This window comes from Lemur catta, chromosome 10 (assembly GCF_020740605.2).
Source record: "Lemur catta isolate mLemCat1 chromosome 10, mLemCat1.pri, whole genome shotgun sequence".
In the NCBI taxonomy this organism is placed as follows: domain Eukaryota; kingdom Metazoa; phylum Chordata; class Mammalia; order Primates; family Lemuridae; genus Lemur; species Lemur catta.
This window is the reverse complement of record NC_059137.1, coordinates 21,648,861-21,676,564: the sequence shown is the minus strand read 5'-3', so window position 1 is coordinate 21,676,564 and position 27,704 is coordinate 21,648,861. Positions and strand designations below refer to the sequence as shown.

At 37.7% G+C, this 27,704-nt stretch overlaps 1 protein-coding gene across 1 annotated transcript; it reads right to left on the bottom strand.

Moving 5' to 3' along the window:
- LOC123646531 (INTS3 and NABP interacting protein) lies at positions 1 to 26,678 on the bottom strand. The gene is made up of 5 exons (XM_045563617.1): positions 26,518 to 26,678; positions 25,535 to 25,615; positions 7,283 to 7,385; positions 3,777 to 3,867; positions 1 to 2,579 (listed from the first exon to the last, which is right to left on the bottom strand). Exons 2-5 carry the CDS (start codon positions 25,557 to 25,559, stop codon positions 2,484 to 2,486), a joined length of 315 nt encoding a protein of 104 aa, XP_045419573.1. The 5' UTR covers positions 25,560 to 25,615; positions 26,518 to 26,678; the 3' UTR covers positions 1 to 2,483.
- Positions 26,679 to 27,704: the final 1,026 nt, after the last annotated feature.

Here is a 27,704-nt window from a genome sequence, read left to right as displayed (position 1 = left end):
GGCAATAAACAAAATAAGTAAAATGCACACACATACGAACACACAGAAACAGAAGATTCATGAAATAAAACCAGCTATCACTATATGTAGTACACTTGGATGTTTTCTATTTTTCTTTAAAAAAAAAAAAAGCTGGTCACACCCCATTAAACCATTAAGTCAGCTTCTCAACTCAGCAATGGGTTGAGACTTCCACTATGAACAATGCTGGTCTAGACAATCATGTCTGACAAAGGCAGAGCGTGTGCTGTTCCCATTTTGCAGGGAGAATGACATGCAAAGAGAGGCTAAATGAGCTACCCCAACTCCCCCACGATCTGAGGGAAGCAATGCTGACGCTTCACTCTAGAGCTGCCCTTCTGTCCTCCTCTGTGGTGCTCGCACTGGCTCAGTTCCCGCTTCCCTTTGATTATGAAATCTTGACCTTTGCCTGGAACAGCTCCTCCCTCTCTTGCCAGGTAAAATACATGAATATTTCTAAGCCTCCCCAGACTGCGCCGTGCCCTAGGATGCCTCTCTCGTGCCACTACTGCACTCTGGCTTGATTTATATTTTATAACTACCAGTGTACCAGAATAGGGGCCTCTTCGCTGTGACCTCCTTCAGACGGGTCTCACTCATCTTTGTGTCTCCCAAAGCACAGTGCTTTACAGAACAGGTATTAATAAATACGTAAGAAATTAAATTGAATTTGTAAGTGACTCAAGGCAGAGGGGTGGGAGAAGTGCCTCCTAGCCAGGACAGCAGGATTTGGGCCACGGTTATTTAAAAGGCTGAGACTAGAAAGGATACTACTGGTAAAAAGATCTCTTTACCTGAGTTACAAAAGTCACACATTAGGTAAAGTCTTCAGTAGTGTAAGAACTATACAAATATTTTCTCTCCCTAGTATCAGTAGAGATTTAGAACCATGTCAGTATGTTGCAGATCATAGAGAACAGAAACAGTGAAGTTAAATTCAAACAGGAGGGTTACTGTAAGGAGGCCCACGGACAGCTGGATGGACCTCAGGTGACACAGGAGCCAGAGCTCCCTCAGGAGCTCCTCAGTAGGAGAAAGGGGCTCTTTGCTGTAATGGTGACCATTACGACAGGGACAGCTGCCAGCTCACCCAAAGGAAGGAAATCAATTCAAATTCTCAAGACTCTAAATGGCACAGCCAATTCTAGAGTTGTCCACCCCTGCTTCACTTAATTTGGGTAGAATGGGGCTGTGTGGTTGGCGAAAATATCCAGAGAAGTAAGGGGAGAAGAAACTCTCTGAAAAGAGAGAACTTTGACTAAATATTAACCCAAATTGGAATTTTAAGTTTAAATTTTGTCCTACCACCAGAGGACAGGACTCAAGGCCAAAATGAGGTCAGTTATAAAAAGTTATATAAAATAGTTTATCTGTGATATAGTATAAAATATAATTTCAACCCTATTAAAAGTAAAAAAATGCAGATTTTAGCTATTAATAAATGACCTCCAAGTTTCAGGAATCTATAAATCCATGAGTGTATAAATATAACATGAAAATTGTATACAAGATATATTATAGAATTCTCTAACCCATGGTTTTCAGACTTTATTTTGAATCAGATTCCAATTCTGCAGGACTAGAGAAGGGCAGTGTGGACTGCATATTTAAATAAGCACCCCAGGTTCCGTTAAAAACGATGGGTCATGTTGAGAAACGTGCTTGACTTCTTCCTGCTTAAAGGCATTAATAGGGGGCTCAACTTGCGTAAGTTTTTAATTAGAACAAAAATGGACAATAAAACCACACAAGCACACCGTGTATGTAGTAACACTCAATAAGAGCATATACAAATTTAAAAACCACCACATTTCTTATAATTGTTTTTAATAGCATTTAGTCACATCATTTATAATGGCATATGTTTATAAAAGATGTTTAAGATGGTAATTTAGTCTTATCTTGGGTTTTTGTTTAGAATTGAGAATAGGGGAAGTACTTATGACTTCACAAAGAATATTTCAGGGTCCTATGTTAACTACACACTCAAAAGGTATACTGATACCAATCCTATAAACATCACATGTGAATATAACTTATTTAAGCTTATTGGTTCATATGTTTAAAAAGCACCCTCATTTCTTTAAAGTTAAGTACTATAAATGGCTCTTGAAAATCTATTGTGGACATGATCTATTCAGTTAAACTTGCAGGGGGCTAGGGCGTGATTTTATGTGACCATCCGATTCAGAGTCTGATTTAGAGTTAAAATCAAACAGCATTTCCAAACAGTTGCTGTCATGGGCAGCATAATCAATTCCTCCAACAATACAGCTTCCAAAGCTCTCATCATCCTAGTTACCCTTCCTTTTGCTTTCACTTACTTACATATTGCTTTCTTTTAAAGAAGCAAAAAATATAAAAGTTCACTGAAATTCTGAAAGTCACTGTTTGTATAGCACTGAATGATCGTAGCTTTGGTATTTGGTATTACAAAGTCACTTTCATCACAAATATTTCCTTCATTCTGGGTCAAGGCGAGGTAAAACAGGAAGAATAAGATTCCCAAATGCAGAGTCTTGAGTTATGAAGTATCCAGATGAATGTGCGTGAGCATGCTGGGAAAGATTAAAAAAAAAAGGCAATTAAGCTACTAAGAGTCACAATTTTATAAACTAAGGCATTAAAATTACTTATCCTTTCTTAATGCTTGAGACCAAATTCATTTAAAAATCAGTTCTTATGCTGCTAATTTTATTTAAACACATAGGAGATGGATAATACTACAAAATTTGGATTAAGAAGTTGCACCAGGTACACATTTGTCATCCCGTTATCTCCTCTGTGATTCTCTTCAGTCAATAAATGAGTCAAAGACATGAATTATTTTGTTCCTTGAAGTGAGGAAAACTAGCCTCAAAGGTCCCAAGTATTCTGCTCATGGTTAACAAAGCAGGAGCTTGAGAAAGAAGGGTAGTAGCTGGAAGGAGAGGGGAGAAAAGGAAGTAATTACTGGTGATTACAAAACCAACATTTTGTGGAGACTGTTGGAATGTAAATAACAGAAAACCACCAGTGACTTCCCTCTATCATTAAAAAAAGGATTGTTTTTAAGTCATCTAAACTGGGATGGTCTTTATAATGTCCCTTCCAATTCTGGGATTATAAGGTTTAAAAGTAGAGACAATTAAATTATGCCTAGGGAAGAAAAGATGTCTTGTCCAAGGTCTCTGGGAATCTTAAATTATCCAAATGAATGTTAACACTAAAACCATTTATTACTCTGAAGAGTATTTTTTTAAAGTGATGAAGCATCACATTCCTAATCCTATAGTAAGAGTTAGCTTTAAAACATTTCCTGCACAACAGTCGTGCTGACTATTAAAAAAAAAAAAAAATCCAAACAACAATAAACCACTAAGACTATCAAAGGATGTAACAATGACAAATCAGAAAAAAATATATGTACCATTAAAATAGCCAGTTCAATTTTTAAGATCATTCCTGTCCATCCAAATATCCTGAACTCTTTTGTGCACAAGCAATACCTTGGCAGGTTCAGCACAGAATCAATCATGACCGCGTCGACACCATAAAAGATACTTTCATTACTGCTGTATTGGTCCTTCAAATCCTCTGGGCATGACTGAACAGCAGCAAACCATTGCAGTTATGTGTGGAACATTTTTATTGATATTGTTCCACTGAAATATAAAATAACTACTGTGTTGGCTTCTATAAAATAACTACTGTGTTGGCTTCTAAGACCCGGCAAATCTCCAGTGAGACAAGAATGTCAGTTCCGCTTTGCTCACCTGCAGAGCTGCCTTCTGCTGGGCTGCAATGTGCTGCTGCTCGGCATGGTCCCGGAAGTCCTTGTTCAGAGAAGGTCTGGAGAGTGCGATGCTGAAACGGGAATCTCCGTTACTTGGCTACTTAAGGCAGAGACATCCTTACTTTTTATTTTTCTTTTGGTGATAGTACATTATCTTTTCTTAACTGAGGTATAACTGACAAATAAAAATGGCACATATTAACAGTGTACAATATGATGTTTTGATATTTGCATATGTTGTAAAATCGCTAAACCAAGCTAATTAACATATCTACCACCTCATATACTTACCATGTTTTGTTGTGGGAATATTTAATACCTGTTCTCTTAGCAGTTTTCAAGTACATATCATTAAACACAGTCATCATGCTGTTCAATAGTCTCTTAAAGTGATGTCCTTCTGAATCACATTTTTCATTATATATTCTTTAAAAGGATAAAAAAGATCTCCCAGAATAAGTCTTTTTCCTTCTCCCATAATCTACATTGATTAACATGAAGAAAGCCTAAGTTGTTTACTAGGATTTCAAATGATTTTTTAAAAAAATTTATAGTTTATGGTCCCTACTTTCAAACAGATTTGTGGTACTACAGTCTATCATGCCCCCTATTAACATTATTTTAAAACAGTTAAAACAAATCACATGATATTCATCAACAGTAAAACCACATTTTTTGTTTATATAATAATTAAATTATCATAACCATGTTCCACATAGATTGAACCATTAAGAATAAATAATAAAGATCAAAGGCCCTTATTTATTCACCAGATTCCAGAGCAGCTACTAGATGCTTGCCTCTGTGCTAAACACTAGGAATATCAAAATATGCCAAAGAAAGCTCACAGACAACAGCAATTACGATGAGATGTAATATATGCTATAAAGGAGGAATTAATAAGAACACTTAATAGCTGGAAGGATAATGGTCAGGGAAAACATTATAAAAGGTAGACTTTATCCTAAGAGTAATAGGAGGCCTCAGAAGAGTGTTAGGTGGCAGGGGAGTGACAAGATCAGAGTATCACATTGTGGTTCAGAAAGACCACTACTCATAGTGTTGGTCACCTCCTCCTTGCTAATGGAACCCAAACTTGGTTTAATTATCAGCAGTCACATGCTTCAGGGCAGGCCAGGCGCATGCCCCAGGTAGGGGACCTTGATTGCTATGAGACAATGCCATTCCCCTTGCTGGTTTTTGGTTTAGGCAAGAGAAAGGTACACAATCTGGGCAACCAGGCTTGATGGGGAGTCTGTTAGAAGGCTTCTGAGAATGTTCTCCTCCCTCTTACAGATGGGACACACCATAGGAACCTTTCTTGTCGCTCAGTGTGGAGGTGATGCCTAGGCTACTGCAGTCCTATTTGGAACCTGAGAACGCCACTGACCCACGGAGGCAGAAAGGAAAGATGAAGGAAGCTGCATCACTAATGACATTGTTGTGGCCACTGAATTAAGCCACTCTGAAACTACCTTATCTTCACACTCCTGGTTAACATATATACTGATATTTATGCCAATTTTGTTGGTTTTCTGTTTCTTCCAGATTAAAGCATCCTAACTGACAAAATTGATGAATGTATTCAAGAAGAGTAAGACCACAGGAAATTTAGTGAGGAAGCAGTTATAGTAATTGAAGCCAGAAATGAGAGTGGCCAGGAACCAGAATAACATCAGATATCCTGGATAGCAATGAAGAAAAATGAAGATTTGAGATACATTTTAAAGTATAATCACAGGAGAATGGTAAATGCTTGGAGATGGAAGTGAAAGGAAACAATAAACAATTGAAGTTCATATTTCTGAATTTGGTAACTGGTAGATGGTAGATTGCACCATTCACTGAGACAGGAAACCCAAGATTAAGTAGTTAGTTGGAGAAAGGGAAGAGACGATGAGTTCCGTTTGGGACATACTAAGTTTAAAATGCCTGTTGGACATCAAAGTAGAGGTGTCCAGGAGGCAGTGCTGGTGCTTAGAAGAAAGGACTGGACTAGACCTGCAAATGTTTACGTTATCAGCACATAAGTAACATATTGTGGGAGCGGATGCAACTGTCCAGTGAAAAGATGTAGACTGGGAGACCTGGTCCAGAACAGAACTCAGAAGAGTGTCAACAGTCAAGGGACAGGCAGTGGAGAAATGTCTGCAAAAGAAATGAAGATAGTCTCTTCCTGTTGGTTTTTATATTCAAAGAGTGAGCAAATGGCAGCCAAGGAAAGAAAGAAGTTAAAGAAAGAGGGGGTTACCAGTGATGTCAAATAACGGTAACATGTCTGATAAAACAAGGATTCTGGTCTGCTAGGCCTGAGTCTACAAGGAGGCTACAAGTGACCTAGGCAAGAACGTATTCTTTGGTGGAAGGAAAAGGAGGGCCTGGAAGTCAGACTGCAGTGGGCTGAGGAGTGAATAATTGAGAAAGTAAAGATGAGTACAAACAACTACTTTAAGAGAAAGTAAGAGAAAGAGAGAGGAGAGTTAGGATGGTGGCTGAATGGGATAATGGAACTGAGGGAAGATACTGAATATGGCAGAGACTACGTATAATAAAGATGATTAAGCTACCTAAATTTTACCTACTTTGCAGAATGATTAAAAAGTGGGCCACTGGCAACAATTTCAGTAACAAATAAAAACATACAAAACTCTTTTCTTTTTTTTTAAAGAAAGCCATACTGAAAATTAAATATTCAGATTAGAATATTTAAAATCAAATTAACTAAATAGTTTAATTTTTAAAAGTCTGAAGAAAGCCAGAATATGTCACCCAAAATATATGTCTCTTTGACATAAAAGTTATTTCTGAACTGAAGTCAATTAAGAAGCAGCAAACTGAGGGAAAGCTCTATCCTTCCCTCTTTCTGCCTAAAACCAGGGTATAAATTCTCCTTTACTGGAGACAACTCTAGATTCTTAGCCCGGCGACAGCACCAGAGGAATCTGCAAACAAAACTTATTCCATTAGTTTTTCTCCCATATATTTACCTTCTCACAGCTTCCCACCCTTGGAAGCTTAAAATCCCTTTCCTTTGTCCCATCATTTCTCTACAATTTTACTACTCTTTGTTGAAGATGCTAAGTGGAGTTCTAAGCCACCATTTTGAGTTACTTTTCATTGAGGTTTCTCTTGTAATAATAATGTGCACTGCACACATTAATAAACTTGTTTTTCTCTTATTGATCTATCTGTCTTTTGTTACAGGGGTCCATCCCAACTAAGAACTAAGATGGGTAGAGGTAAAGTTTAGCCTCCCCTACAGAAACAAAACACAACATATAAATGGCAGTGTTAAAGAAATAAACCACTGCCAACCAATTTGAGTTATGTGGTCCAAGAAATTTTTTACGTCACTGAATATAAAAACATTATTCTTAAAAATTTGTATACCTAACAAAAATAAAGTAAAATAAAACAAAGTAAATATTTCCATCTATTCTCTTAAAAATATGATTAATAATAGCAAGTCAAAATAGTAGTCAATACCTAGCTCCAGGATGATTTGTTGAAGATTGGTTCTGCATAAGTAATTTTCTTTTCTCTTTGTCCAGTTCTGCCAAGATTGCAACTCTATTTTTGTTTTGAAAACCTAAAAAAGAGAGGAGGATAGGGGAGAAAAGAGAGAGAGAGACAACGAGAGAGAGAAATGAGAAATATTTTAGATCTATTTTATATACCTAGGCCAATCTAGAACCCAGAAAGCAAAATTCCTACTCTCTAACATGATAATGAACTCACTAGCAAGTACTTTTCCTAAATGGTTACTTTTCTCCTCCTGCCTATTTCCCAGCACCTTTAATAGCATAATACATGGATATATATGCAAAGTATAATATATATTATATTTATAGTATAATACTGACCGAAGACTTTTAAGACTTAATTTTAAAGAATTTTTATCACCAAGGGATAAGTTACAGCATTTATTTTTTAACAAAATCTTTGACGCCCAAAATGCTGCAGGGACCAATCTCTGCCCTGCACAGTTAATCTCTGGGAGTGAAGATTTTCTTAGTCCTCAATTTTAGGCCTCTTTGTGAATGCTTCTTTCATAGGGGAAAAAGCATTAGATATACTCTCAGATCAAAACAGTATTTCTTTTTCTCAACTGCTTCCATTTAGAAATGACACACAATCTTTCAAGGAACATGTCAAAAAATTGCCAACTGACCAGAAAGCAATTCTGAGAAAGAAATGGAGCATAACTGACAGGAAACTAAGAAAAATGTCCTTGAGCTGGGTGCAGTGGCACGGACCTGTACTCCCAGCTACTCAAGAAGCTGAAGCAGGAGAATAGCTTGAGCCTAGGACTTTGAGTCCAGCTTGGGCAACACAACCAAACCAAACCAAACCAAACCAAATCAAACAAAACAAAACAGATATGTCCTTTATCAAACACTTAGTACTGAGCTTGATTTCAAGCTTCAAACTTATGTAAGATTTAGAGCAGAGGTTGCAAAGTCCTGGCCCAGGAGCAGCACCCAGCTATGTTTTAGAAATCTGAATTAAATATCAATATGTCAGCATTGAGAAACTGCACACTAAATTCTCAGATTTCTAGCTTCTCTTCAAACATCTCAGAATCTGGCAACAAGGGATCTGTATGCCCTCATGGCAACAATTAACTAGAACTAAGAAATAATGGTCCTCTTTAGCTGGGCGCTCTTCAGTTTGTTACAATCCTTATCAGCCTTATTTATGTTACCTATGACATTTGAATTTCTGATCCCTAATTTAGAAGAAAACAAATGGAAGGATTAAAGGACTGGACAGGTCTACAGAAAAAACACGATGATGACTACAGCTCAGGAGGCTAGAATCACTGGGCGAGAAGAATGAAGATGGGGGACAGGGCATGTGTCAAGCAGAGCAGACCTGAGCACTCCTAAGGGCACCCACACGTGAGGGATTCTAAAAAGTTCCTGCTGATTATAAAGAGGAAGAATTTGTAGGATGCACACTTCCTCCTCTCCTGGGGAGAGGGGCAGAGATTGGCCAGGAATGGTGTAGGCTGTACAAGGAGTGTTCTTACTGAGATTGGGCTGAATTAGAAACAGCTGAAATTTGCAGTGTTTTCAACTAAATCTGCTCTTAAATTTGGCATTAGCATACTGGCTGCGGCCAGGATTACTGGCAAAATGTGTTTCTGGCACCTCCATTTTAGGAATCTATCATCTCCCATTTTACCCCTCTGCCCACTTGCGCTATATCACCAAATTCTAGTAATAGCAGGCTCCCTCTTTTTCGATGAGATCATTCACAATACATTCTGGTACTTCTGAAGAGAGAGTTTTATGAGCCTTCCAGGTGATTCTTCATCTACCCTCATCCTAACTCCAATCCCCTTTTCCTGCCTGACCTCTTAGTTGGTCTTCAGGGGGAGGAAGCTCCATGGGGCCTTTCCAAGCCCCATCATTACTGGCTCCACTGCCCTACAGACAGGCATGTCTCAGGAGAAGCCTCCTACCTAAGGAGGCATTTAATCTAGCTCTGAGAGAGACAGGAAAAACCAAACTATTTTTCCTACTGTCTACTCTCACTCAACACAACACTTCTGACACCAGGTGTCACCAAGCAATTCTTCAGCAGACACCAGCTGGGTGTCCTATGATTCAGTTCTGACATTATCTACCTGGAGCTAGTGTCGGGTCCCACAGGCTGAGGGCTGTTTCACAAGACTGCCCACCGCTTCGGATGCCAGTGTAAGTAAGTAATAGATTGTCACCTATACTTTTAAATGACCATGACCCCCTCCTTAGGTTTAACCTGCTAGAGTGCCTCACAGAACTCAGGGAAACACTTTACTTAAATTTACTGTTTTATTAATAAAGGATACTACAAAGTGTGAACAGCCAGAAGAAGAGAAGGACAGGGCAAGGCATGTGGGAAGGAGCAGGGAGCTTCAGTGCCCTCTCCTGCACTCCACCCGCCAGGCATCGTCACATGTTCAGCTATCTGGAACCTCATCTGAACCCCGTCCTTCTGGGGGTTTATGGAGGCTCCATTAAATAGGCATGGTTGATTAAATCACTAACCATTGATCAACTCGGCCTTCAGTCCTTCCCTCCCCAGAGGTCAAAGGGTAGGGCTGAAAGTTCTCTAATCGCAGGTTGGTTCCCCTGGCAACCAGCCTCCATCCAGAGCCCACCAAGAGTCACCTCGTTAGAACAAAAGATGCTCCTATTACCCAAGAAATTACAAAGGTCTTAGGAGCTCTGTGTTAGGAAATGGGGTAAAAGACCAAATATCAGAACAAAAGATTCTCCTAGTGCTCAGGAAATTACACGGGTTTTAGGAGCTTTATGTCAGGAACAAGTGGTCAAAGACCAAACCTATATTTATTATATCACAATATCACAACAGCTAAATTTCAAGAAAGTGCTATTTACACAATTGGCTATTTCTATCTGAATTTAGGATATGAATTAATGAATTTAGAAGAAATAAGGCAGAACAGTAGTAGGTAGTATTGAAGTTTGAATCAATGAAAAATTCTTCTTGGTCTCAGTATCAGACTTATGAAAGCATCATCACCTATGGAAATCCTTCCATAAACAGTTTTTATTTGCTTAGGAGAATCTGCTTGAAGTCTCCAAAGGTAGGCAAATTAATTCATGTTAAATGAAATGGTTAAAGTAGTCCTCAAAGGCTCTTTCCATCTCCAACACATTAAGATTCCATCATCTTCCCCAAATGTCTGTCCCTCTGAAAATTCTCAGCTATCTTAATATTAGGGATATTTATGCCTGTGAATAGTAATGCATCGGCTGGGCGCGGTGGCTCACACCTGTAATCCTAGCCCTCTGGGAGGCAGAGGCGGGTGGATCGCTTGAGGTCAGGAGTTCGAGACCAGCCTGAGCGAGACCCCGTCTCTACTAAAAATAGAAATAAAAAAATTATCTGGCCAACTAAAAATATATACGCCGGGCGCGGTGGCTCACGCCTGTAATCCTAGCACTCTGGGAGGCCGAGGCGGGTGGATCGCTCGAGGTCAGGAGTTCAAGACCAGCCTGAGCAAGAGCGAGACCCTGTCTCTACTAAAAATAGAAAGGAGTTATATGGACATCTAAAAATATATATAGAAAAAAAATTAGCCGGGCATGGTGGCGCATGCCTGTAGTCCCAGCTACTCAGGAGGCTGAGGCAGAAGGATCGCTTGAGCCCAGGAGTTTGAGGTTGCTGTGAGCTAGGCTGACGCCACGGCACTCTGGCCAGGGTGACAGAGCGAGACTCTGTCTCAAAAAAAATAAAAATAAAAAAATAAAAATAAAAATAAAAATATAGAGAGAAAAAATTAGCTGGGCATGGTGGCGCATGCCTGTAGTCCCAGCTACTCAGGAGGCTGAGGCAGGAGGATCACTTGAGCCCAGGAGTTTGAGGTTGCTGTGAGCTAGGCTGACGCCACGGCACTCACTCTAGCCCGGGCATCTAAGTGAGACTCTGTCTCAAAAAAAAAAAAAAAAATAGTAATGCATGGTAAAAGGTGCCATATGTAACAACAGTTGAAACTTTGTCAAAATATTGTTAAGGAAACATCATTAGCAAACCAATACATAATTACAATTCCACTGATTTCGAGAATCAGAAATAATAACTACCCTGCAGGCGTAGAGAAAATGAGGGCAGAAATAAAGTGTACCCCAACTCTGACCACCCCCACTACCATTTGACATGCAACTGTTTATTTTGGTATTAATATCTTTCTTCAAGCCAAAATGGAGATAAGAGATCCTCAGATTCCCAGTTTTAAAGACAAGGCTGATCAGATAACTATTTTGAGATGCAGAAAAATGGACTGTCTCTTTCTGACATTTTGGAATACCACAGTGACTCTCATTTAATGGCCAGGTGTCTCCCCAGAAATAGCCACAGAGAAGACCATTGTTCTGCAGACTTTAACAATGTTTGAATTCCAGGCTATGGTATTCTTTTCACTGATTTTCTGAATTTCTAAGTGTCTTAATACATGAGATATCTTTCAGGATTTTTTTCTTATCTGCATTATTATTTTTATTTAAAAAGGACTCTTTCTCTTTAATAGTAAATCAGAATTAAATTTAAAATGTACAGTGGTCACCCATTGTCCAAGGTTTCACTTTCTGCAGTTTCAGTTACCTGTGGTCAATCATGGTCCAAAAATAGGTGGGTACAATAAGGTATTTTGAGAGAGAGAGAGAGACCACATTCACATAAATTTTATTACAGTATAGTTATAATTGCTCTATTTTATTGCCATTGTCGTTAATATCTTAACGGTGCCTAAGTATAAAAAACATAGTATATATAGGATTCAGTACTATCTGCAATTTCAGGGCATCCACTGGGGTTCTTGGAACGTATCCCCCAAAGATAAGGAGGGAATAGACTACTGTATTGATGCTTGTCACATAATACAACAAGTAGAATGGGGTGAAAACTAAAAAAATTTTATCCATTAGAAATTTAAGTTGAATGTGTGCTTCCATCAATTATTTGGTCAGTCATGTGAACTCTGAGTAGTCTAATTACTTTAAACCAGATTCCCAAACTTTCTCAGTTCACAGTGTGCCCTCAGTATCTCAGTAATTTTTGTATGACACCCCACCCCCAGGCCCACAGAAATACTTAACAGTTCTGTTTAGTAAGTAGTTAGGTCCAAACAACCTAATAAGTATTTATGTCCTAACATCTTGTAGTTGTTTTTAAAAAACGATACATATAAATTCAAAGAAAAAATTTTTAATTTCATTTTAAAATAACCACAGTCTCTTACTAATGGGTATGTGGCTGCACACCGTATAACTTTTTAAACCTTGGAATCAGTTCAGATACCACCAATCCTCACTCCCTGTTCCACACTGATTTTCACACAATATTTGTTTGTTATCCAAGCAACTGCCAAAAACCCAGCTTTGTAAAGATATGTCATTTTGGAATACAGTGCACCGTTGAAACTGTAAACTACGTTAAACTATTTCATGTGGCGTCCAGCAAATACAAGTATTACTGTGTTTCATTTGAAAACAATTTTCCATGAGGCCTCTAGGATTTCTCCATGGTGTCCTAGGGATGGCATGGTGTACAGTTTGCAAACTACAGCTTTAGGCTTTTTCTTCAACCACTAGCAAAGCAAATGAATGACAATTTCTCTCCCATTTTATCAGGCAATCCCCCAAAAGGATTTACAAATTAGGTACTATACAAATAAAGGGTGTAATAAAATATCTTCTAACAATTAAATAACCTCATAGATTTAGATACTTTAATAAGTATGACCATCACAAACTGATAAGTATCGACTCATGTTTACATAAGGGATATTATACAAACATAATTCCTACAAGAGAACTTTTATGCATTAAGTTAAAACTTATTATATTGCCTATTATTTGAATATTTTCTACCTACAAAAACAATTTCATAAGATTCACCAACTTTTTTTGTAGTTACATATTTATAGGTCTTGCTTCGCTTGTTCAAGAGGGAAGAGCCTCATTTTTCAAAATTTCATGCACGTTTGACAATCAGAGAGCATAGGTAGCTATAGTTACCTTCCTGTTATGGAAATCAAATGTGAAAATCTGTAACTATAGGCTCTAAACTAATATTAATATAATTCCTTTGGCTGTTAGTTAACTATACATTAACATAGTTATAAAAGCAGCCGAATAAGGAAAGCTATTTTGTTCTCAATTTGTTTACTACTTCATAGTGAGCCTGTAATCCAAGTAAACAAATCATACTCTGACAATGGATCAAATGGGAAAGTGTAGAATATAGGTCTTATTGATTTTATATGATAGAAATGTCTCCAAAAAGTTAGCTAATACAAATTAAGGTAAGATAATTATGGAAAGACTTGAGTATACTGAAATGTGTTATTTAGAGGAATCCAAAAGTGAGTTCTTTGTAAAGTAAAGAATGTTTTCCAAGGAAAATTAGTACTCTTGTATTAATTCGTATAATAATTCTCAGAAGAGGCTAATGCATTCTTAGAAGAGAATTATGTGGTTCCATTTTTTAGAGTTTTAGAGATACTTTAAATAGAAAATAGAAAATTCTTGAAAAGCAAATTTTAAAATCTGATAATATCTAAATTTTGTGATGAGCAAAATAAGTCACTACACTGAAAAGTCCTGATGTGCTATTTACAGAAATATCAATCTCCCTCAAGATTAATGTGTTTACATAAAAATATTTTGGGGTCACTGTCAGTAAAGTAATTGTACAATAGAAATTATATGAAGTGTACCCAACAATGGAAAAAGCATTAAAAAGACAACATAAAGATAATCTGATCAATCATGTGCATATAAGTACAACTGAGTTTTTCAATGCCCTTCAGTGTATATAAACTTATATAAGTGATTTTTAAAATGTCCACAATCTGATTAGTAATATTGAAAATTACAATCTCACAAAAATATTTTTGTTTCCAAAGCACCTGAGAGTGAGACAGCATTGGAAAGAGGAAATAAGCTGTGTAAAAAGCTCATATTCCAAATAATATGAGGATTTTAAAAAAACTTTAAAACTAGAACTATGAACTTGAAGAATAATTTTGAGAAGTAATGAAAATTTACAGACAGTAAGAGTATAGTGTATATATAATTCTGCAAATGATTTTCAAATAAAACACCAGGCTGTCACATTAGGGTAGCTGGACTGAATATTGTTTCCAGGATTTTTTTTTAATGGAAGAAAACCTTGAGTTCAATAAAAATATTTCAAGATATATAAGACTATTCTATTGCTCTGGTTCTGTTTAACATTTCAGAACTAGGTTCAGCTTTAAATAAAATTTATTCTACTCTCTCTCTCATTTTACAAAGAAGTTTGCCAAGTAGTCAAAAGGGGTGGGAGGAGGCATTGCTGGCCCAGGGAGCTTCATATAGAAAGATATACAAGGGCTGTCCAGACAGTATCCAGCCATTGTTAATATAACCAGAATGGTTACGTGGCTGGATACTGTCTGGACAGCCCCGTATGTCAATATAATAGTGTTAGTGGTCAACAAAACCTTATAATCAAGAAAAATGGTAAGATAGAAAAAGATTTAGTAATGTTAAAGTTAAACTGGACTGCCATTATGAACATATGACCTAAAAGAAACACGTTTTCCTGTTCTGTTACTACAATGGCCAGCAACAATGCCTCCTTCCTTATTGTCAACTCCATGTGGAATAGATTTTGGTCTCTAATACCATTCATTCTCCTTTAAAAAGGAACCAGAGTTTTAGGGAGAGTACTAGTTCCATGTCTTAAGGTAAGGAAAAAAAAAAAAATCAAGATGGGCTTGGAATATTTTGTCAGAAAGCAAGAAGACTTTTTTAAAAAAGGTTCAGGAGTGCTAAAAGGATAAAGAAGCCAGTTTGAGGTCAGCCAGGCTGTCACAATTTGAACATTAAAAAGAGAATAGGCTGGGCGCGGTGGCTCACGCCTGTAATCCTAGCACTCTGGGAGGCCGAGGCGGGTGGATCGCTTGAGGTCAGGAGTTCAAGACCAGCCTGAGCAAGAGCGAGACCCCGTCTCTACTAAAAATAGAAAGAAATTATCTGGCCAACTAAAAAAATATATATATACAGAAAAAATTAGCCAGGCATGGTGGCACATGCCTGTAATCCCAGCTACTCGGGAGGCTGAGGCAGAAGGATTGCTTGAACCCAGGAGTTTGAGGTTGCTGTGAGCTAGGCTGATGTCACACCACTCACTCTAGCCTAGGCAACAGAGAGAGACTCTGTCTCAAAAAAAAAAAAAAGAGAATAATAATAATTATAGCTAAACAGAATAAAATGAGTCTGTGATAAGCCATGAATTCACAATGAGATACAAAAGGGAAAGTTAAAGTATATGAAAAGATAGTTGTAAAGAAGGGTGAAAATAATAGGCTTTTAATGTTTTATTATGTTAATAACTAGGTTGGTGTTAATTTTAGGTATTTTGTTTCTCCTGTTAAGTATACGCCTGTTTATGAAGTATAGCTGTGTGATTTTTGTTTCAGTACAAGGAGACGGGTAGTTACAAGGAATTGTGACTAAGCCAAATAGTCCCAGAAAATGCAGGTCTTGTACCAACAACAGGAAAGTCGGATCAGCAGAGATCCTTACAAACAAATCATTTTACTTTTTTTTTTTTTTTTTTTTAAGAGACAGGGTCCCACTTTGTCACCCAGGCTGGAGTGCAAGGGTACAATCATAGCTCACGGCAGCCTCGATCTCCTGGGCTCCAGCGATCCTCCCGCCCAGTCTCCCAAGCAACTGGGAATACAGGCAGGAGCCACCAAGCCCAGCCTCACACACCATTTCAAAGGCGATCCAGTGGATGTTGAGCACCCATAGTCACACACAATGACCAAGTAGAAACTGAGTTCTAACTGGGTAAATCAGTCAAATATCCTAAAGACAGCTACTAGTACAGCCCTGATCCCTGATCTCTTGGAAGAGGAGATCTATATAATTCCTGGCAATAATGCTACCAGGAAAAGGCAATTCATAATGCTAACAAAACAAAGGGTTATGAAACACTGGTCACACACAAAAAAAATAGTATTTCAGTTCAGGAAATAACTCATAAGTTGCAAGAAACTATGTCTATGAGAAAGGCATGAGCTTTAAAAAAAAATACCAATAACTTAGCAGGTAAAGTTATATTATAAAAGGGAGCCAATGCCCACCAATACAGCTTTAGGTTGCCATCAACACAGCTTTTTGTTAAGCTTTGGGCATAACCAAAAACTGTGTCTTAACAATCAACTCCACCGACAACCTCAAACTCTGCCTAATCTGAAATTTTGCTTTGTTTTAGTAGTGTTAAGATTACTATAACCCTAGGAAAATATAGATAAATTACTATAATTCTGAGAAATATAGAAATAAGAATCTGGGAATAGTATTATAATATCACGAAGATAGAAAAATTCAAGTATAGAGCAAATGAATTAAACAAATGGGTCAATATTTTAATAGGTTTAATTTTAAGTAAGTTTTAAGAAGTAAGTTTTGTGATTACTACATAAAGTGGAATATTTTATAGAAACTATATTAATTATAATTGTAATTTAAACTGTTATTAAAGATAATTTAACTAAATAAGCTTATAATCAATATCTCAATGTTTAAATTTTTATTTTAGAATTTTAGGGTATTAGATAAGTAGGTACAATAAACTGAACATTAAATTATGAGCAGGGATGAACATTTTTTTCCATGTCCCAAATCTCCTCAGACATTAAAGAACTGAATAAAGCATGAAATGGAATGGAATGCTTGGAGATTGGCAAGTAAATCCAAGTGACTCTAGCACAAATTATGTGTGAAAAGGCAGTGAAAGAAGCTGAGAAGGTGAGAAGGAGCCAGATATTTAGGGACCTTGTATTACACACAGATCTTAAGTGTTATCAAATAGGCAATGGGGAGCTACTAAGAGTATTTATTTAGAAAGGGACAAGGCACAGTTCATTCTCTGCATGGTTTAGAACACCCTCTGGTGGTGAAAGAGAATGGATTACAGGGTAGAAGAGACCTGCCACAGAGGAATCAGTTAATCAAGGATCAGAGATGGGCAGTGAGATAGAGACTAATTCAAGAAATAATGCAGATGAAATAAAACAAAATGAGAGAGACTAGAGGGGGAAAAAAAAGATGACCCTAAGGTTATAGCTTGAATCACTAGTAGGTGATTGCAGGGCTACTATTAGGCTTTTAAAAACCCTGGGTGCTTTGACTTATAGAGGGTTCATACCACATCAAAACCAACATTTGAAAATGAGCTCACATCCCATATTAAATGTTTACTCGTATAAAATTTTTGAAAGGATTTTTTTTCTTTGCTTTTGAAATTATGGCTAAAAGTAACTTAATTTACAATTAATTGTAATTGCTTAGTAATCATACAGAATACTCTGGAATCCCTACAAATCAAAATAATATCGAATTCACACATGGTGTTAAAATTTAATGAAAACTTAAAGACTATTAAACACTTTATGAAGGTCACAATGTTTCACTTTTGAGGCAATCATTTATCTCAAAATTTAAGTTTTACTTTTGTATTTTGAAACAAACACCATTTTTTCAGGTTTCAAACATTTTTATAGATCTTTGAAATGCTAGTGCCCTAGGCACTGTGCTTTTATAACTTCTAGCTAAAATGGACTTAAATGGTGGAACCAGTGATCAAAGACAAAGTAAGTGAAGCAAGGAAAGACTCTATTCTATTTTGAACATGTTGATTTGAGGTTGCAGACAGCTTGGTATAGCAGAAAAAAGCTTTGGCACTGAGAGCTTCAATTTGAATTTTGGCTCCTTTACTTCTTAACTATGTGGTCTTGGGTAAATCTATTTAACCTCTCCTAATGATCAGTTCCTTCCTTGGTAAAGATGGGATAAATTCTCTCTCATCGCACTTAATACCCCATCCTCCTCTCACCCCCAGAAGCTGGAGTTTTGTCTTTATAATGCTTTCCCACCTCCCTCTTCCTACCCACATCCAATCACCCAGGCCAACCAATTTTACCTCCCAAGTGCTTCTAGAATAGCTTCTCCTCTCAGTTGCTATTCCAGTCTAATTCAGGCAAGCTTCTCTGTTACATAACATTCTAGAGCTTATTGTCTATCTCTAGGCAGCTGGCAGCCACAAGAGCTACTATAGGGAAAGGGTTGTCTATGGTCAGATATATTAGGCTTTTATTTTCTGATCTTGTCTAATCCCCCATGTAAATCTATCCTTCCTTCTTGAGCTTTAAAAAATAATCTAGTCTTAATTTACATGTCAGTTTTGAACAAAACATTTACATTATAAAAGTATATAAAAGTCAACAGACAGGTAGCACTTAGGTACTAATAATCCCTTATTTCAAATTTTAAGTTTAAGGCACAGACGGTAGTCTATCTGGTTATGTGAAGTAAAGTATAATTTTCTATAATAAGATTCTCTCACCTTCAGGGTTCATTCAAACTTACTCTAACTAGGGAATCAATATGTGACATTTAACAATGTTATATTATACTCACTACATGAAAGTTTTTTAAAACCTATATGGTCTCCTGCCATAATTTAATATGCCTCTTTTTCATTCTCAGAAGTACAAGGGTGTTAAAGATATTTAATATATTATCTCATGTACAGTAGTAATTATTTAACATCCCTTTATAACTAACCCTTTTTCTAAATAAAATCTTAGAACCAAACAGCACACTCTAAAAATATTTCCACTTTTAAAACTCTAACCCTATCTCCATTCATAATCATGTATATTCTCATTTTCTCATAGATTCACAGAAACATTTAACTCCCACACATTTGTCACTAAAAACATTCTCTAGTAACCAGTATTACATCAAACTGCATTTAAAACCTAAAAGCTGATATTTGCTTTCCTTTAATAGCTCTATCACTGTTAAAAACTAACTGGAATTCTTTTTATTGAAAAAAAAATCTAAAACTAAAGAATGAAAATTATTTTGATCAGTAGGATAATGGATAATCTTATCTTCCAATTACAGCTGTTATATCACTTTTAAAACAATGATTTTATAAAGATTATTTTAAAATATTTAAATCCTTTCAAGTGGTTATCCTACAAGCTATATACTCTTCACAACAATATGGCAACTCAAAGTATCATACTTAAGACACCTACGTTTACTATTAGAGGAAAGTCATTGTGGCACTATTAGCTCAACATGTAAGTTATTTATTGATTCAACGTATATTTATTGTGCATCCATCACATACAAGCACTAAGTTTCTAAGGATGCGATAAGTCAAAATTGACATGATTCTAGCTCTCATGGTTTTCACACAGTCCAATGAAAATAGAGATCAAATAATCACATGAATGAATGTATAATTAAGATCTAAGATGAGTAGTCTTAAATAAAGAAATACCATTCTATGAGCATTTATAACAATCATTATTGTAGGAATGAGTGTTGAATAAACTTGACCTAGACTGTGACTGGGGGGGAGCAGTGTCAGAGAAGGCTTCCAAAGGAAGCGATGCTTGAACTGAAATCTAAAGGATTAGTAAGTTAACTAGGTTAATTAAAGGGGTGGGGAGAATAACCAATGATTCCCCTTTTTAAAAGATCACTCTAGCCACAATGTTGAGATTAGACTAGACAAGAGAAAACTGTCAGAAGACTATTACAGAACAGGCTAGAGATAACAGAAGCTATTAGTGGCCATGGAAATGGAGAGACATGAACAGATCCAAGAGCTATTCAGGAAGTTAAATCAATAGAATACTGATGGATTGACTATGAAGTAAGGAATGAGGAAGGAGTCATGGATGGGTCCTAGATCTTTGGCTCATGCAGTTAGATCATATATTAGTTTTCTATTGCTAGAGTAATAAATTACCACAAACTTAGTGGCTTAAAAGAACACAAATCTATTGTCTTACAGATCTGTAGGTCAGAGGTCTCACTGGGCTAAAATTCAGGTGTTGCCAGGGCTGCATTCCTTTTTGGAGTTGCTAGGAGAGAATCCGTTTTCTTGCCCTTTCCTAAATCTAGTTAATGGTGAATGTTTCACATATCTTGCAAGATTAAAAACTTATTCAACCCTTGGCTGTCTTTTGGCGTTTACTGAAAATACATATCAAAGAAAAGGAGTAAGCCCTAATGTCTGCCCAGATGATCTCCTTGTGTTCATGTTTTCTCTCACCTGGGCCCCAATGACTTGCCCCTCTTAAGCTACTGCCACTTTTTCTATCCAAAGTTTCTCTTCTTCAAGACTGGCTAAATTAGATGATGAAATATCTTCTGCATGAATCAACCTTGCTTCCCACCCCCGCCATATTATTTTTCTTTTCTTCTTACAGATAAACTCAAAGGTCATTTTCATTTTAAGGATTTTCTGCTTTATAACCAATGCGGAAGAAGTACAAAAACTAAGACAAAGTCTTTGGCTCCTAGTCTAGAGCTCCCATTTTTTTTCTTAGATGCTATAACTAGAATGTTCTAATCCGCCAGCTGAATAGCAGTATGAGAAAACAGAATGAACAAGGAATTTGGTCACAGAATCAATTTGGGTCCTCATCTCAGTACTCCCACTTACTATTTAATATTGGGAAAATCACCTCACCATGTATCAGGACCAATGAGGATAATAGTAACAACTTCAAAGGGTGGTTATACCAAATATAGAAAATTTATTTTCATTTGGACTGCATTATGTGACTTTTAGCAGCATATTTTCTTTCCGAAGTAGGCTTCTCTTAGTTTTCATTTTAGCTAAAATTAAATTATTTTAAATCTGAGCCTGTATAACTTAATGGAAAAAAGAGGTCAACTACCAGAAGGGAATGTTGACCTGTGATTAGTCCATAAGGCACATACATCACACATGGTTATTTGAGAGGAAAATAGAACAGTATTAGCTGGTTACAGCTGGTGAAGCTGTCACCATAGTTAACGTTTCACAATACTGCTCTTCTATAAAACTTATATAACCTTTAGTTTGTCCTACATACAACTGATAAACTGAAACAGAATCAGCAGGCTTCCAACTTCCAGTATTGGGAGAGTAGTTTAGTTGGACTAACCGTGCCACAAATAAAATGATAAAATCTAGACTAAATATTAAAAATTCATTACTTGAAGGCACTGGAGTCTGACCAAAATCAAGCAGAAACTGCAACTGGTGAGATTTGGGAATTTGTGGTCTTCTGCCTGAAGCACTCTCCAGTTCAGTCCACAAACAGCTTAGACAGCCTCGCCCGACTCTTGCCTTACTAGCTTGTGGTATCAGCGGTTCAGGGCTGGCAGAGCAGACAAAAAATGAGAGGAGAGACGTGCGAGAAAAAAGCAGAAGGAATAAAGCCCAAGCCATGGATATAAAATCCACTCTTTCACTGCTGAACTACACACATATAGGGGGAGACTCCAGGGAGCCAGGCAATAAATCAGCAGCTGGAAGCTGAAAAAACTGAGCAAGATTTCGGCTGCTGCCCAACACAAGCCAGATAAGACTTTGGAGTTTGAGTTGAGCAAAGATGTCTGCTAGAACAAAAATCTCGTTTCAGAAGACTACAACAGAATCCAGAATCCAGAGTCTCTATAATGTATTAGTCATATTGCCCAGTATCCAATAATAAATCACCAGTTATGGGAAGAAAAAGGAAAATGTGACCCATAATCAACAAAAATACTGTCAACAGAAACCAAGATGGATCCAAGATGATCCAGATGATGTAATTAGCAGTCAAGGACTTAAAATCATCTATTATAAATATGTTCAAGGACTTCAGGAAAACAGAAACATAATAAATAAAACGGGCATTTAACAGAGAAATATGAAGTAGAGAAAAGAACCAAGTGAAAATTCGAAAGCTAAAAAAGTACAATAATTGAAACAAAATGTTCACTCGTTTGAATTAACAGCAGATTGGAGATGACAGAGTAGTCATTAAACCTGACGTTAGAGCATCAGGCATTATCCAATCTCAAAAGTAAAGAGAAAAAATACTGAGGAAAAATAAGCAAAGCCTTGGAGATCTGTGGGCCAATAACAAGTTATCTAATATATGTAAAATTTCAGTCCCAGAAGAAGAAAGGCTGGGTCAAAAAAAATTTTTTTTGAATAATGGATGAAAGTGTCCCAAATTTAGTGAAAGACATCAACCCACAGATCCAAATGCTCAACAAACTGTGAGGAAGAAAACCATCTCTATGCATATTATGCTCAAACTGCTGAAATACAAAGAAAAAAAATGTTAAAAACAGCCAGAGAAAAAGAACACATTACACATAGGATAAAAACACCATTAAGAAAACGAAAAGGCAAGCAAGACTGGGAGGAAATACCTGCGAAACATTTATCTGACTTGTATCCAGATTCAAAAACAAAACAGTTTGATAATAAAAAGAAATAACCCAATTTTTAAAAAGCAAGCAAAAGATTTGAACAACACTTTACAAAGGAAGATTTATAATGGTCAGTAAGTACAAAAAAGTGTTCAACATTTGTAATCAAGGAAATGCAAGTTAATACTACACAATGAGATATCATCATTTCATATATTCTAGAATGGCTAAAATTAAAAAGACTGACACTAAATGTGGAGCAACCAGAACTCTCACACATTGCTGGAGGGAATACAAAATAGTACTACTTTGGAAAAGGTTTGGCAGTAACCGTACACTCAGCTGCTCCATTCCTGGGTATTTATCCAAGAGAAATAGAAACATGTGTCTACAAAAAGACTTATAAACAAATGCCCATAGCAGACTTATTCACACACAACAGCTAAAACCGAAACAACCCCAAAGCTCACAAACAAAAGAATGAATAAATCCACTATGATATAATCATACAATGGAATTCTACTCCACAAAAACAAAAAGTGAACTATTGATCCAGGCACAATATGTATGAATCTCACAGAAAGTAAGGTGAGTGAAAGAAGCTGGACATAAAGGAGTACATACTTCATGATTCTGTTTCTATTAAGTTTAAGATAAGACAAAATTAAAGCCAGGCACGGTGGCTCACACCTGTAATCCCAGCACTCTGGGAGGCTGAGGTGGGAGGATTGCTTGAGCTCAGGAGTTCAAAACCATTCTGAACAAGAGTGAGACCCCATCTCTATGAAAAACAGAAAAATTAGCCAGGCACCTGTAGTCCCAGCTACTCAGGAGGCTGAGGCAGGAGGATCACTTGAGCCCAGGAGTTTGAGGTAGCAGTGAGCTACAATGACACCACTGCACTCTAGCCTGGGCAACAGAGTAAGACTCTGTCTCAAAAAGGACAAAACTAAGACAACAAAATCAGAACATACATGAGTAATAAAAAAATATGATGATGGGTCATACATACAGAGTTGAACATGAGTTCAGACTTGATACAGATAGGAAATACAGGCTTCCTTCAAGTTCTTAAGCAGGAAACTATTTACGAAGTAGAATTTAATACTTTCTAGAGATTAAATTTTACTTTTATAAAACATTTTCAAATAAAAACTCCTTGATAGCAGCAAATGTGTCTAACTTATTTGTTTTAGAGAGATCTTAACACAACTGAAATGTTTATAAAAGTTTTTAGAGCAATGAAGATAGAGGCACAGATATTGCCTGATGACAACATAACTTCTTTAAAAGTGGTTCTGATTTTGAGTAAAAGAGCAAGAAAACAGATATGTCACAGGAGGACATAGGGTTTACAATATGAATACAATTTCAGTGTGAATAATCTTAACACAGATTAAAATATAGTATTAATAATATTAAGGATATTGTATAGCTGATACAATGTTGGACCCACGGTTATGTGTCACTTAACAACCAGGATACATTCTCAGAAATGCATTGTTGGGAGATTTCATCATTGTGTGAACATCATAGAGTGTACTTATACAAACCTAGATGGTATATAGCCTACTATACACCTAGGCTATATGGTATAGCCTATTGCTCATACGCTATAAACCAATACAGCATGTTTCTTACTGTACTGAATACTGTAGGAAACAGTAACACAATTCTAAGAATCTGTGCATCTAATCATATCTAAACACAGAAAATGGACAGTAAAAATACAGCACAAAAGATTTAAAAAGCAGGGTGTGGTGGCACACGCCTTTAGTCCTAGCTACTCAGGAGACTGAGGCAGGAGAATCACTTAAGCCTAGGAGTTTGAGGTTGCAGTGGGCTACGACTGAGTCACTGTACTCCAGCCTGGGTAACAGAGCAAGACCCTGTCTCAAAAAAACCAATAAAATGGTATACCTGTATTGGGTATTTATCATGAAGGAGCTTGCAGGACTGAAAGTTGCTTGGGGGGAAGTCAGTGAGTGAGTGGTGAGTCAATATGAAGGCCTAGGATATTACTGTACACTACTGTACACTTTATAAACACCGTACACTTACACTACATTAAATTTTTTAAAAATTCTTTCTTCAATAATAGATTACCTTTAGCTTACTGTAACTTTTTTACTTTATCAACTTTCTAATTTTTTTAACTTTTTGACTCTTCTGTAATAACACTTAGCTTAAAATAAAAATATTTTAGGCTGGGTGCGGTGGCTCACGCCTGTAATCCTAGCACTCTGGGAGGCCAAGGCGGGTGGATCGCTTGAGGTCAGGAGTTCGAGACCAGCCTGAGCAAGAGTGAGACCCCGTCTCTACTAAAAATAGAAAGAAATTATCTGGCCAACTAAAATATGTATATAGAAAAAATTAGCCAGGCATGGTGGTGCATGTCTATAGTCCCAGCTACTGAGAAGGCTGAGGCAGTAGGATCACTTAAGCCCAGGAGTTTGAGGTTGCTGTGAGCTAGGCTGATGCCACGGCACTCACTCTAGCCTGGGCAACTGCAGCGAGACTCTGTCTCAAAAAAAATATATTTTTGTACAGCTATACAAAAATATTTTCTTTCTTTATATTCTTATTCTGTAAGCTTTTTTCTACTTTTAAAATTTTTTTAAAAAATTTTTTACTCTTTAAACTTTTTGTTAAAAACTAAGACACAAACACACACATTAGCCTAGGGTCATGATTATCAAGATGTCACCAGGGGATAGGAATTTTTCAGCTCCATATAATCTTATAGGACCACCACTGTATATGCAGTCCAGAGTTGACTGAAATGTCATCATGCAGCACATAAGTGTATTTCAAATTTGAGGTTTTACTTTGCTATTCATTTTATATTCTGGCTACAGTAACTTCCCCTTGCTAATTTTTTCCTAACCAAACACAGTTACTAGATGGGGGAAAAGTTCCTAGTAATGAAAGAAATTCCAGCAGGCATTACCTTGTCCTGAAGAATTTGCTGCCATCTTCCTAATCTGTTTCAATTATGTCCAGTGGCAACCGATCAGCACTTTACGATCACCTATAAAAAATATGTGTGCACACATAAAATGCACCATATTTTAATCACAAACTAAAAGTTGTCAGGAAGAGCTAGCTGAAATGTTTGCAGTTTCTTAATCTCTTCAGAAATATACGTTTGAAAAGCACACAGACTTAAAGCACAAATCTAAACTCTGCAAATGCCTCAAGCATTTAATTAAATAGTGTGTTGTTTCTTCTTGCAGATGCTAATACTAACATTTAATGTTACTTTGTCTTTAACAAATATCATCAGGTTCTATTTACCAAATACTACCAAATATATTAACCAATTGATAAGTGATCAACATGATCACAATGTTAGGAAGAAAAATCACTCAAATATGGTGCCTCTCCACTCATTTAAAAAGCATACCCAGAACCACCATGTACACTAAAAGCTACAAAGGAAAAGCAACCACACTAAATAAAGGTTAATAAACGCGCTCTTTAAAAGGCATGTACAGTGCCCGGGACGCAGAGAATAGAGTCTACTGGAGTAATGAATGATGCCTTCCAAGGAGCCCGGGAAAGGTACAAGGGGTAAAAACAGATGCCGGTTTTTAATAAATGAGTCTTTAGGTGCCTCCAGCGGCTGAAGCACATGCCTAGCACAGCCGGGTTAGGGCTGGAGGAACACAGGGCCATCTTGTGAAAGGGAACGTTAAGGACGGATGTGACAGTGCTTGGACTGGCATCCCAGAGGGTCTCTGCCCGCGGGCGTGGAGGACAGGCTGGGCTGGGGCTACGATCTAGATGGAAGAAAGAAGGTGAGGGGCGAGAAACATTTGGTGGCAAGGTCGCGGGGAGGCCGCTGCCTTATGGCAACAAAGACGGCGGCGGCAGGTCAGCGTGGGAGCCACACTTTTCCATGCCCCGGCGCCGCTGGGCTGTCCTACTTACCTGGGACGCGAGGGCGCCCGGGCCTGCCTAGCCTGCTCACTGCAGCTCGCAAGGGGGGCGCGACCACTCAGAGACAGGCAAAAGGAGAGCTACGCGCGCGGCACTACAACCTTCCCGCCCCCGCTGCGCTTCCGCCTCCCGACGGCCGCACGCCCGAGGGAGCGGAAGCCCCGCCTCCCACCCGGCCCACGACGGCCGCCGCCCACGGTGATTCGCACTTCAACGGCAGCCCCCAGGGATACGTCACTTCCTTTCGGAGGAGCGACAACCGAAGAGGCTCACGGGAGATGCAGGCCGTACAGTTTGGGGCGTGGCTCAGGTGTGGGCGGGGCTCGGGGCGGGGCTGCTAGGCAGGGGCGGGGCGGGAGGACAACTGGGTCCCTAGCACCGAGATTGGCTTTTCCGTCTGGGCCACTGGCCGGTCTAGCGACCGTGTAAATCCACTGCTGGGACTCAGAGGACGAGTCTTCAGAGGCTGGGCTCGCTTTCAAGCTTTAACAACCATCTCGGATTGCACGTCCACACACACGTAAATCCAGGGGTATTTTTCGTCTACAGTTTACATAATTATACACAAGGAAAACACTCAACATGTAGAGGTTTTTACTACTGTGCAATAATATGTATTTTAAAAGTGGCTGTGCCATATCTCAGAACACCAAGACGCTAAAAGTGAGATCCCTGATACCCGATCCCAGCACAATAGACCTACACATTCTACATTAAAAGGTAACCTTACACTGATGTGTGTTCAAATTGCAGTTTCTTAATCTCTTCAGAAAGATGCATTTGAAAAGCAAACAGACTCAAATCACAAACTTAAGCTCTGCAAGAGCTTCAAGCATTTGATTAAATAGAATGGATAATGAATTTGAACATATGTTTTTAATAATCGATGTTTGCTCAAGAGTAAATGTTTATGATGCACAATTTTGTCGTTCATGGATCAATGACTGAAATAATAATTTCAATAGCAAGCATTTATTTACTGAATACCAAGCATTTATTTACTCTATAGCAAGCAGTTATTGAGTGCCTTCTACAATGTTAGGCGCTTGCTGTGCACCAGCTTGGGTCCTGTCATTTTCTGATTTATATGAGACTCAGCAATGTTGTTTCTTATTCTATGTCAAGTAGTAAGCTGAGATTCAAAGAGAAAGGTCTGCCAGATGCCCAAGTTCTTAAAT

Excerpts from the sequence above, each read along its gene's own strand:
- LOC123646531 (XM_045563617.1), bottom strand. The coding sequence starts at position 25,559 with ATGGCAGCAAATTCTTCAGGACAAG. Across the intron at positions 3,868-7,282 it reads ACAAATCATCCTGGAGCTAG|CATCGCACTCTCCAGACCTT; the intron begins GTATTGACTACT and ends TTCCCGTTTCAG. Across the intron at positions 2,580-3,776 it reads AGCAGAAGGCAGCTCTGCAG|CATGCTCACGCACATTCATC; the intron begins GTGAGCAAAGCG and ends AATCTTTCCCAG.